The sequence below is a fragment of the Motacilla alba genome, chromosome 3, assembly GCF_015832195.1.
Source record: "Motacilla alba alba isolate MOTALB_02 chromosome 3, Motacilla_alba_V1.0_pri, whole genome shotgun sequence".
In the NCBI taxonomy this organism is placed as follows: Eukaryota; Metazoa; Chordata; class Aves; order Passeriformes; family Motacillidae; genus Motacilla; species Motacilla alba.
Window position 1 is genome coordinate 64,028,318 of NC_052018.1, and position 12,652 is coordinate 64,040,969.

A 12,652-nucleotide genomic window follows, 5' to 3' on the forward strand; every position below is an offset into this window, starting at 1 on the left:
GCATGCTGTAGGGACGGGGGCGACCGACGTCCCCCAACCCCTCCCGCCCTAGCGGAGGGGCTTCCCCTGGCGGCTTCTGCCCGCTGCCGCCCGCCACCGGGGTTTGCTGGCCGGCCCCTCTCAGGCACGCAGCCCCTCGCAGCCCCCTGCCTCCCTACTGTAGACGGGATGAGGTTTTATATTGGAAATGAGGAGGCAGGGGGAGGAGAAGGCGCGCACACGGACGGTGAGTGTGCGGTGTCAATCAGAGGGGTTTTGTGTCTCCTTGACTCCTGATGGTCCGTGGCTGAGGTGTCCCGGGTGGCACCACAATGAATATGAATAGGGGTCCTTGCTAAATGGGACAGTCAAAGCGCACCGCCCTGAATAATGGCACGTCATCCTAACTAGACCATTATACATAGGAGGGCTCCTTTTGTCTCTGCTCTCTGCTGCAGCTCTATAAAAGCCCCTCTTTTTCAAGCTGAGGTTAGTCCAAGCATACACTAACTAGCCATCCTGTAAACAGGCTGAGTAACCGGGTGGGGGGAGAGAGAGAGAGAGAGAGGAGACATTGGAGAGACAGAGGGCTGAGGGGCTTGTTTCCTCTTCCTCCAGCATTTCCAGCCCTTCGCTGGCAGACCCTGCCGTCCGTTTATTTCCTTTTCGTTTTGTTTTTGTTGCTTTTTGAAGGAGAGTTGTCTTGTTCCGCCACCTCCAGAGCAGGGAAGAGTTTCTTGCTCAGAAGCCTGAATACAATGAATTCTGACTCCAGCTCTGTCTCCAGCAGAGCTTCCTCGCCAGACATGGATGAGATGTACCTGAGAGACCATCACCACCACCACCACCACCACCACCACCAAGACAGCCGGCTCAACTCAGTCTCCTCCACTCAGAACGATCTGGTGCAGAAGATGTCTGGGGAAGGCCTCACCAGGAACGGTTCCAAGGCCGGAGGGGAAGGCAGCAAGTACAAAATCAAGAAGCAGCTTTCGGAGCAGGACCTGCAGCAGCTGCGGCTGAAGATCAACGGGCGGGAGCGTAAGAGGATGCACGACCTCAACCTCGCTATGGACGGACTGCGGGAGGTGATGCCCTACGCTCACGGACCTTCCGTGAGGAAACTCTCCAAAATCGCCACCCTCCTGCTAGCCAGAAACTATATCCTGATGCTCACCAGCTCCCTGGAGGAGATGAAGAGGCTAGTTGGGGAAATCTACGGGGGACACCACTCGGCCTTTCACTGCGGCACGGTGGGACACTCCGCCGGGCACCCGCCGCACGCCGCCGGCACTGTGCACCAGGTGCATCCCATCCTCGGCAGCGCCTTGTCCTCCGCCAACACCTCCTCCTCCCTGTCCGCCTCCCTGCCGGCCATCGGCACCATCCGGCCCCCACACTCCCTCCTCAAGACCCCCTCGACGCCCCCCGCCCTGCAGCTCGGCAGCGGCTTCCAACACTGGGCCGGCTTGCCGTGCCCCTGCACCATCTGCCAGATGCCTCCCCCGCCCCACCTCTCGGCCCTCACCGCCTCCAACATGGCCAGGATCTCGGGGGAGACCAAGGACCTCCTGAAGTGACTCGGCGGGGCTCCCCCGGCCGCTGGGGCTGCGCCGGAGCCGGCGCTCCCACGGACGGAGAGGGGGCTGCGGCCGGTCCCCCCCGGGGCCGCCGACGGACCTGCCCCCGCCCGCCAAGCCCCCTGTAACACGGGATTAGTGTAGTAAGGACCTTGCAAAGGTAATGTTCCACCCGGCTCCTCGGGCGATGCTTTCTTATTATACTAAACTGGAAAAAAAAAGTCCCTGTTGTAAAAAGAATGATGATGATAATAATAATAATGATAATAATAATAATAATAATGCCGCTGATGGTAATCAAATGTAAATGATTCCTTAAAATGTATGTAAAAGGAAAAAAAAAAAAAAAAGACATGGTTGTTATTGTAGTGTTCGCAGCTACCAAGAGACGATGAAATCGGTTCGGGGCTTTCCCCCCCCCCTTTTTTTTTTTTTTTTTTTTTTTTTTTTCCCGGGCTTTTCCTTCCTTTCCTTTCGCACGGCGACACCTCCGAAATTTCCCGTTCCAAACCTGGCTGCGGAAGCGCAGCGGCGGCCCAAGGTAGACTGGAGAGAGCGTGCATGCTTTCCGCCCCAGCTTGTCACCCGTGGGGACCGGCCACAGGCGGCTCCCCTGGCAACAGGGACTTCCGAGAGAATTCACTGAAGTTTTCGAGTGTGCTTTAAGGTTTGGGGTTTTTGTGGGTTTTTGTTTTGTTTGTTTTGTTTTTACAGATTTGGTTATGATGCGGTTTTGTTTTGGGTTTTTTGTTTGTTTGTTTTTTGGTTAGTTTTTTGTTTTTTTGTTTTTTTTTTTTTTTTTTTTTTTTAGTTTTTCTTCTTCCCTCTGTGAAGAAAAAAGAAAAAGAAATAAAACAAAAAAGGAGGAAAATAGTGCAAAACACAGCACAACCCCCCAGCAGATCTGTTTTGCCAAATCTCCCATCTCCTGCTCTCGCTGAAGTGTGTTGATTTAGCTGTCTGAGGTACAAATTTCTGTTGCTGGCTCTGGGTTTATTAGTGTTTGCTATTTTTATTGTTGTTGTATTGTTTGGTTTTGGTTTTGTTTTCTTTTAAAATTTTTTTGTTATGGTTTGGTTTTGCATGCGGGGTCAGGTCTTGCCAGATCGGTGATTTGTATATCTAAATCGGAAGCTTTGTTGCTGTTGATTTCTTTTTCGATGTGTTTTCCTGGGACATTGTTTGAAATAATGTTATTCTTCATTTCGTTCGTTTGTTTGTTTTCGGTTGGGGCCTCAAAGACACCACCATGTCTTTATTTTTTATATATTCTTGATAATAACTATCGATATATTTATTATTGACCAGTGTTTCTGGATGAGATTTCCAAATAAAGTAAAAAATTAATTCCAAGCTGCCTGTTTCGCCTTTGTCCGGGTCTGGAAGATGAGAAAAGGCGCCGTATTTGATGGCTTTGGGTCTCGCCAGGACTTGCCGGGCCCAGCTAGAGGAGGCTGGCACAGCTCCGTGTGCCCTGCCTCGGAAGCAGCCGCGGAGCCGATGTCCTCAGGTGTGTGTGAGCTGCCGGGCGGGTTCCGGCAGCTTCCCAGCGGGCTGGGAGCCGCCAGGAATCGGGGTGGCCCATGGCCAGCGCCGGCCGCGGGAGGACGGGCCGCGGGCAGCGCTGGGGAGTTTATGGGCAATAACTTTGTTTTTCTTTTGAGAACTAGTTTTCAGTCCTATTTTTTCGCGAGGGAAATGATAGGATGGGCAGGGCCGGGAAAGGCAGTTCTGCCCCGCCGGGAGGCGGCTCTCCGTGGAGATGAGCGCGGCTGGCGGCTCCCAGCGCTCGGCACACGGCAGCGAGGTCCTGCACCCCCGGCCAGCCCTGGCCCTGGCTCACGCCAAAGGGGATGCCCGGGAGGGACCTGAAGAAACAGGAGAAGGCGACTCCCCCTGAGCCGTAAGTTGAGCGGTGACAGAGGAAGGATGGATGGGGCATTTAAACCGAAATGCCAAACAACTTTCAGAAAGGCATCTGTGGGCGACCGGTGAGCGGGCTGTGCAATTCTGCAGCACCCAAGCCAGCGTTAAGACATAAGCACGCATACACAAACATTTGAAAATGAAAATAATGTGTATTTACCTCCAAAACACGAACTAACAATTCACATAAAAAAACTCCCTGCCGTAAATCACTTCCTGCCTGAAGTAAATCCTTACAGCAATTCAGCAAGATGATCAAGAGATGCTGCAGTTTCTTTCCTTCCTTCCTTCCTTCCTTCCTTCCTTCCTTCCTTCCTTCCTTCCTTCCTTCCTTCCTTCCTTCCTTCCTTCCTTCCTTCCTCCTTCCTTCCTTCCTTCCTTCCTTCCTTCCTTCCTTCCTTCCTTCCTTCCTTCCTTCCTTCCTTCCTTCTTCCTTCCTTCCTTCCTTCCTTCCTTCCTTCCTTCCTTCCTTCCTTCCTTCCTTCCTTCCTTCCTTCCTTCCTTCCTTCCTTCCTTCCTTCCTTCCTTCCTTCCTTCCTTCCTTCCTTCCTTCCTTCCTTCCTTCCTTCCTTCCTTCCTTCCTTCCTTCCTTCCTTCCTTCCTTCCTTCCTTCCTTCCTTCCTTCCTTCCTTCCTTCCTTCCTTCCTTCCTTCCTTCCTTCCTTCCTTCCTTCCTTCCTTCCTTCCTTCCTTCCTTCCGAGGGGGCGCACGGCCGGGAGGTGCCCATGGGGTGCACCAGTGAGGGCTGTTGTGGAGGAGGGTCCCGGCAGGGTGACCCCCAGATGCAGTCGGAGCTGTGCTTGGGGCTCCCCGCCGTCCCGGAGAGGGAGTCTGGGCTGGAGCCCCTGCTCGGCCCCGACGGCCAAAGCACTCTCGTACACGCTCCCCGCTCTTCCCCGCGGCGCTGCTGGCTGAGGGAAAGCGAGCAGAGGGCAAACAGGAGCTGGGCAAAGGCGGCAGAGCCGCGGGGAGCGGGCAGCGCAGCGCCGGCCCGGGCGCGGGGCTGCCGGCCCCTCCTCAGCCCGCCCGCCACACCTTCCGTGCGGGGCTGGCACGGCTCCATCCGGGCCCCCATCCTCCCCGACTCCGCATCTTTGCCGGCCCCGCATCCCTCCCCTCGGAGCGGGGCAAGCGGGGTAGCCTTGGACGCGGCGACCGAGAGGAGAGCGAAGTCACCCCTGCGTGCAGGAGTCGGCAGTGGGGCACCCGGACCCGCCGCCATCCCCGGCAGTGCTGCCTCGCCCCGAAGCATCTCCGTCACTCAGCCCCTTCGGTCCTGGGGACGGAGGGGCCCTTGCCTCAGCAAAAAGACTCTTTGGGGACATTTGATCCCCACTCAGACACACACAGACATTCTGGGTTCTGGCCCCTCTTCCCTTCCCTTCCCTTCCCTTCCCTTCCCTTCCCTTCCCTTCCCTTCCCTTCCCTTCCCTTCCCTTCCCTTCCCTTCCCTTCCCTTCCCTTCCCTTCCCTTCCCTTCCCTTCCCTTCCCTTCCCTTCCCTTCCCTTCCCTTCCCTTCCCAACTGATCAACCAACAATTGAACAACTTCGGAGACTTGCCCATGGGGACAGAAGGGGGAACAGGGTTTTCTTTGGGAGGGTTTCCCTTCACAAACACTCATGGAAAAGAAATAAAACAGAAACTTTTAAAAAGTGGGGAGGGGAAGGTGGCTGAGGGAAAGAAATTGGAAGGGAGGAAAGATCTGATGGTGGCAGAACCTGGCAGTGTCCACCTTCTGGGCTTGTCCCTGCCTGCTGATGGAGCTGTAGGGATGGAGCACAGCATGGTTTGCTATGGTACAGCACAGCTTGACTAAGCCAGCTTCTGGGATAGATGAGAGGAGCTTGGTGTTCTCAGGAAATTCCTTTCATTTCCACCACAAAAATGAATAATATCTGTGTGCACATTTTTAAAATACATTTATGTGTACACACACTGAATATAAATATAAATATAAATATAAATATAAATATAAATATAAATATAAATATAAATATAAATATAAATATAAATATAAATATATCAGAGGTGGATGGACAGTGCTGGTTTTCACTTGTACATCCCCTTGCTGACCACTGGGTCCCAGCACAGCTGTGCTGTGGAGAAGGCAGGTGCTGCTCCCTGTCTTAGAGGAAAGCAACAACCCCGCCCTTCCTAGTGCTTCCTAGTTCCCATGGAGGAGGACCCCGCTGCGTTTGCCTCCTCCTCTGCCACAAATTTGAAGCTAAAATACCAGGCACTGGTATTCAAGTCTCTAAGTTGTGGGGTTCCTTTTGTCCCCACTCTCCCATCCCACCAGACCCCCACCTGACAAGTCCAACCCAGTCAGTCCCCTCATGCCTCTTCTCCAGCCACATGGAGCCAGGGAAGAGGTGGGGGTGGGCTTGTGTTTTGATTAATATGGAAATAAAATGCAGAAATAGCAGCAGTACTTAGCTTCATTGCTTCAGTTTAGAGATTTATTGGTGAGGAGATAAACACTAGGCTGGGGGCCTTGCTCAGTAATTCACAGGTCCCATCAGTTATTACCAAATGAGCAAATCGTTTTTCTCTGAAGTCACAGAGAGGGAAAATAAAAAGAAATGGGAAAAAGAGAGTAATCTTTTTAATAGGTTGCTACCCCTGGCCTCAGGTCCAGACCTCATCTGCCTGCCCAGCTGCCATGATTTGGGCCCTACTCTCCAAGCAAAACTTGTGAGTTTAATAAGGAGTTTATTAAGGATGTGTGTCTCTTAAAATGCTTGTGTCTTGCTCTGCCTCCCTCCTGCTTTCTTTTCTATTTTCCTACATGCTCCTGTCTAACCTTTTTAATGTTGTATTTCTATTCTCCGAAGCCCCACTTTCCCTCCTGCAGAAGCAGGCAAGCATGGGTTTGAGCTGGAAAGTGCTGTCACAAGATGACATCATGCTGCTGCCAGGGAAAACAAAAGGGCAAGATTGAGAGGCGGAAATGGGTACTTCGGGGGCACAAAACCCCTTCTCAGGACTGAAACAGAAGCAGCACTGGTAGCTAAATGGAAGCTAAATACTAAAATATAAGCAGACATTTTTCACCGAAGTTCTGTGAAATGGAAGGATTTGAGTTTGTTGCTTTGCTTTCAGTGTATCAGAGATACCTAGAGACATCCACACTGTACTGCCCAAAATTGATCCAGAACCTGCTGAACGCTCATATTTTACTGGACCAGCAGGACAGGTCAGGTGAGACATCCTAGGGCATCTCAGAGGCAGTAAATACCTATGTTGAAGTGGCTGAATTGAGCCTTACAATCATAGAATGGTAGGAGAAATAAGTCGTAAAAGACCTTTTAGGCCACTGAGTCCAATCATAATTCTAACAGTGCCAAGTTCACCACGAAACTATGTCCCCAAGCCCCACCTTACTTTATTTTGAATAGGGAAACAGAATAAGAACAAAATGGTCTCAAAACAAAAAAATCTGCATATTGGAATCTTTGAGTAAAAAGCTACACTTAAACCAAAGAGAAAATACAAAACAAAACCACCCCAACTTTTACAGAAGGATCTTCTCCCAGCAGCTTAACCACTTTTTAAACACAAAAACTGAATTGTAGTTTAATTGTTAATAATTTTGTGCTCTCTGTTTTTTCAAATAATCCATTTGATTAAAACTATAAAAGGTTTTAGGGTCAAATGAATAAAACAAGAAGGAATTGCCAATCTTACATCACATCAGGGAGATGATACAGTTTTTGATGGAGCTGTATCCATATCTGTGCTCCCAACCAACAACTGCTTAGCATCCAAAACCTGCTGAGTTGGAGACTCTGAACTGAGGACAGCAGAAGGGTGAATGGAATTACCTGTAGCTTGTTTACCCAACAAACCTTCTATCTCATGCCTTTCATTTCTCTCTTCTGAAGTTGAAACAAACCCTTTTTGCTTGATATTATGTTGAAGTAGGCACGTAGATAAGAAACTGCAAAGAGTTAATTTTGGCTGATGAGCAAAACTTCTTAAAAATTAATGTCATTGGTGAGGCTATGCAACCAAAATCTATGCCTAGATCCCCCAAGTCTCTGAACTTGCGGTAGGTTCAGGAAAGGGTTCTATATATCCTTAGTAAAAAAAACCCCAAAACTCTAGATCAATATTTTAATTAAATATTTTTATGTTTGTTTGCTTTTTTCCAAAGTGTTGTGGCTGTTGACACATACATCTTGGCAGAGCAGCCTCAGGGGCTGGCAGATGAGCATGGGAAAAATGACAAGAAATGTGAGAATTTAGTGTTTAGGGTGAAGATGATTTGTGGAGACCCACAACTCAAAAACTAATGGATCTCTGGAAAAACAAGAGACCTGCACAGGGTCTGGTCCTGATGCCCTGTAAGCTAATAAAAGCAGGTCAGACTAAATTTTTAAGACACAGATAACAGAGTCCCCACAAAACAGGGGAGAAATGGAACTGTGGTCTCTGAATGCATTTATCACCTCCAGAAAACCCTCTACCATGTCAGGGATGTACATGAGGGTGCAACAGTCCCTTAGTCACACCACCAGAGAAAATATTTACAAATTATTCATAAAAGGAAGTTGATTGTGTGTAATAAATAATGGATTGTGCTTTTGGAAATGCTAAATTACTTTTCTGCATACTTACTCTTTGTGAGCTTTTTTCTTTTATGTGTATGTGTGTGTGTGTGTGTGTGTGTGTGTGTGCGTGTGTACTTTTTTTCTTTTAAATTTATTTTGCTTTTCTTTTAATTGCTTTCTACCCAGTGGCTCTGACTATCACACACCAGGTGCTATTTTGCTGTGTTTCAGCTGTAAATTGTTAGTAATCTCTCTGAAAAACCATGAGATTTAATTTATATTTTTTAAAAAGCAGAGAAATGTTTCACAACTAATAGAAGCTTCTTTTACAAAACCTGACCTTCAACATGAGGGAGCTGCAAGCCCTCATCCATGGGGTCAGAGGAAGAACAATCACATGACCACATGAAACATCCTCTCTCCTGACTTTTTAATTTTTGTTGATAAACAAAGACCTGTCAAGCGCCATACAGGAAGTAGACAACTAAACACACAGTTTGTCCCTTGTGCTGCCCTATCTCATGCTTTGCAGGGGAGTTGGCCACGGTGGATTTTATGGCCTGTGCTGTCGGATCTTCACACAGCAAATGAATTCTCAGGCCCTAGGAGAAAGGAAGCTTGAAACATTTACTCGGAGAGCTTCTATCCCCAGTTTCAGCACTTGGCTTGCCTCCTAAAACTGCAAGTGACAGTAATTAGTCCCAACAGTGGTGGCCATGGGTGGCATGATGATTTGCTTGAACACAATGAGAACTGAGTTTGGACACCACTCCATGTAAGTGCTGATACTTAAAGCAGGCTACAAGTATCTCAGACACAGACCTGGCAGGGCTAGAAACCATGGAAACCATGTGTGCTCTTCCATGCAAAGGGCCAGATTGTTACCAGTGTCTGAACATCTCTGAGTCTCCTAAATTGGCAAAGGACCTAAACTAGAAGGGTCTGAAGGCTTCATTTCCATGGGAGGTGGATGCAGTAGTTTCCAGCCCTTTGTCACTGAGGTCCTGACACATGCATGCTTGTCTTTGCAGAGAATTAGGAGAGCAGTTACTGTGGGATAGCTCTTCTGTGTCTATGGATGGGTCTAGCTGAGTCCCTGCTGCCCTGCAGGAGCAGTCTGCAGACTTCCTGTGAGCCTGTTGCATGCTGTCTGCCCTGGCTCCCCTTCTCTCAGTGTGTTTCTCTCAATGACTGATGTGACTTTGGTCTCCTGAGGTAGCCCAGCCGACCTTCAGGCATGGTCAGGTCCAACGGGCTCCATGTGTTTTGGAGGGTGTGTCATTATGATATTTTTTGAAAATCCCTTTGCCAGGATTTTTTCTCCTGAGAAGCCAAGAAGCCTCAGAGGAAAAGAAAAACAATAATTATCTGCGGCTGTGGAATGCAACAGGTGCATCTTTGATTGGTCCATGTGAGTTGTTTCTATTTGATGAACAATTATTGGTCCAGCTCTGTCGAGGCTCTGAGAAGTCACGAGCTTTTGTTATCATTCCATTCTATTCCTTTCTAGCCTTCTAAAGAATTCTTCTCTCTATCCTTTTAGTATAGTTTTAGTATAGCATTTTTAGTATAATATATATAAAAAAATCATAAATCAGCCTTCTGAAACATGGAGTCAAGATTCTCGTCTCTTCCCTTGTCAGGGTTGCCTGCAAATCCCACAGAGGGTGCTTCCTGAGCAGGCTTCAGCCCACACTAAGTCTCTGGGCCACCAGCTCCTTGTGGCCTTGAGACCATACCTGTTAGCAGTGCATGTACCCCATTTTCTTTCTCACTGAGTACCTTTGGGAGGTTTACTTGGGTTCAATTTTGAAGCAGGACGAGGTATGCTCTGCAAAAGCACTTAAGCACAGTATTTGCAAAACTTCAGGATCTTCCGGGTTTGCTTTTCCCTTGCTGCTCCAGCATGGTCCATTTGCCCTTTCCAGAGGTGTAGATGTTCATTCCACTACTTCATACTTCTATTACTTGTGCCAGGATATGAGCTTTTCCTTATTTGACTTAAGTGTAGCTGTGGATGCTTGCCTGCCTCACATCAGCACTCTCTTGTGTCTGTTGGTTGCTCTAGGGTTTTCCATTTCTCAGGATTCATTAAGATATCCAAGATTTCCATTCCAAGCTAGAATCATCGACTTCATCTCTCCTAGTAAATTAACCAGTGCTACGTAATGTTTTCAGGCACTGTAGCTCAATTATTTATTGAGTCAAATTGTTACAACAGTTCCTGGCATGTTTTGGCTCCAGGCAGCTAGCACTCTCCTGAACATTTCCCAGGCATGGTTTGGGGATAGCATAGGCCAAAGGCCAATCCCAGCAGGCAATTTGTGTTCAGCCACACTGCCTGGAAAGCAAGAATTTAATAATGTGGACACACGCCAGTCTGTGCCAGTTGGCTTCAGAGCTAGGTAATGGTCACAGGCATGGTTTCTATAGATGTAGTTTCAGTCTTTTTCCCTTACAGAAAGCTTTTGCCCTTGTTATCATCTCTTTCTCTCCATATTACCAGGAGAATACATTTTCTCTGCGAAGTGAGATATTTATCAGAATTATTAACTGATCAAGGTCGCCAGTATTTGATTTGTTTCATTACTTTTTGGCTTCCTCTGTTAAGCTTTTCCCAGTTGTGCATGATTGGTTTATTGAACTATGAAACTATAAAGAATGGCTATTTCTACTTTTGTGCCATGTGCAGGAAATCCTTCCTCTCTTCTGGGTTTCACATGAACACGGGGCAAAAGATGCCCATGACAGCCACTTTTTCAGTTCATAAATATGACACATAGATATAAAATAGCCTTCAGTATCAGAATTCTTTTTATATCCAGAGACAGTCCATCCTTGTCTATCATCAAATCTCCACCAAGAAAAATGAATCCACTCCCAAATTTGTAAGCTGCTAGGGAAAGCAGAGAGATTTCACTTTCTGCTATGTAGGAATCCCATACCTTTTGGGAGAAGTGGTTCCAGGCACAGGCTGAATGAGAGGCTTGGGGCTTTTCCCCTGGGACTTGTGTCCTCTTCTTTTCCACCTGCTTAGACCGGGCAAGCTGTACTTAGTGCCCCATAGTTCACTTGTTTCAGCAAATTTCCACTTATCAATACAAAGCTATAATCCAAAGAGAAAACTTTACTTTCCTCTTTTGTATTGTCTTTCCTAAAATGTTGCAGTGGGTTTTTTCTTCCCACTGGTGTATTTAATCAGTGTGGCAGCACGCCATCCATGATTTTGAGTCACAGCACTTTTTTTACAGTGTCTTTGTGTCCAAGGTTTCTGCCCCAAATCCTGTCTACTGACAAAGCCAGCACCAACTAAATGCCCTGAACCAGATCAACAGTGATTGCTTCCTCACTTCTGCCCATGTGGACTTTACCCTAGATCTGGGGGGTTAACCCTATTTCCAGCAATAGCACAGAAGGACAGCTCTCCTGTAAATGCAGTATCAGCGTTTCAGTTCCTTCTCTCTTGGTCATATTAGGTCAGGCTCCTTTACCTGGCCTGTCCCCATGAAGATCCCATCATGTCCCACATCTTGCAGGACCCCACAGCCAGCAGAGGACCCTTTCTTTGACACTGTCAGGTTCAGTTGCTTGAACATCTCCTGCTCATCCCCTCACCCGACCACCAGCTCCATCCATCTCTCTCCATGGGCAGCCCTCTTCCTCCAGCTGCAGCATCTTCTATTCCAGCCTTCGCTGCTGTGGTTGTCTCACCTTGCCATTGCATCTGCCTGGCCATCTGTTGAATCATGTGCAATATAAATAACAGCTAGTGACAAATAATAGCTACAGATACCCTCCTGTAATAGTCTGGTGGTCTCACTGGACACTCGCCACTTTACAGCATCTTCTTATTTTACTTTGCAAATCACAATTATATGGCAATATTAAGGAGGGCTGTAATGTTAAAGTGGTTTGGAGTCCTTGGCCTATGTTATATAATTTTCACATTTTCCCCATAAGTGTTTGCTATTATTCAATTTCCCTTGTTCACAACTGTGATACTCTTCCCACTGGAGAGATCACAACAGGGCCTTATTCTATGCTTCAGCACAGCATTGAAGATACATCTCTGATTGTAACAGGTAAGGGAAATTCAGCTTCCAAAACCAATCACATTTAATAATTTACCTCAGAAAAATTCAGAGAAGAAGTGACACTAGTAGATTTCTCTACATCATTCTTCTCAGAGAAGAACATGTTTTAATCTAGATTATGGAGAAAGTGAAAACTTGCTTTATTGTGTTTGGTCTTTACCTCACTGAGGCCTTTAACCTGCCCACAGACACCGACTTGGTCACTGGAGAGCTGAAAACATTTTGTAGCTGATGTAGCAGCTGATGAAGCTGATGCTTCATCCAGTAAAGACACGGGCAGCTTTGCTTAGAGACAGCCTTGCAACAGGAATTTGTCCTCCATCTCACATCTTTCTGGCTACATTTGAATGCTGAAAATTAATTGCTTCAAACATAACTCTGAAGCCAGTTTATGGCACAGACAGAAGCCAAAGTAATCTTTGAACAGTTGTGATGATCCTAATGGTGAGCATAGCTGAGTGGTATTTGAAAAACTTTGCTTCTTCACTCTCATTCTCGATTCAGTTTAGGGATGTTCA

The 12,652-nt window shown here is 47.5% G+C and overlaps 1 protein-coding gene across 1 annotated transcript; it reads left to right on the forward strand.

Annotated features, from left to right (window-relative positions):
• The first annotated feature begins 560 nt into the window (after window positions 1-560).
• On the forward strand, window positions 561-1,559 carry OLIG3 (oligodendrocyte transcription factor 3). Its single transcript, XM_038133151.1, has one exon. The coding sequence runs from the start codon at window positions 738-740 to the stop codon at window positions 1,557-1,559; it is 822 nt and encodes a 273-aa protein (XP_037989079.1). The 5' UTR covers window positions 561-737.
• Window positions 1,560-12,652: the final 11,093 nt, after the last annotated feature.

Bases quoted from the DNA above. Each gene is read 5' to 3' on its own strand.
- OLIG3 (XM_038133151.1), top strand. From the start codon at position 738: ATGAATTCTGACTCCAGCTCTGTCTCCAGCAGAGCTTCCTCGCCAGAC.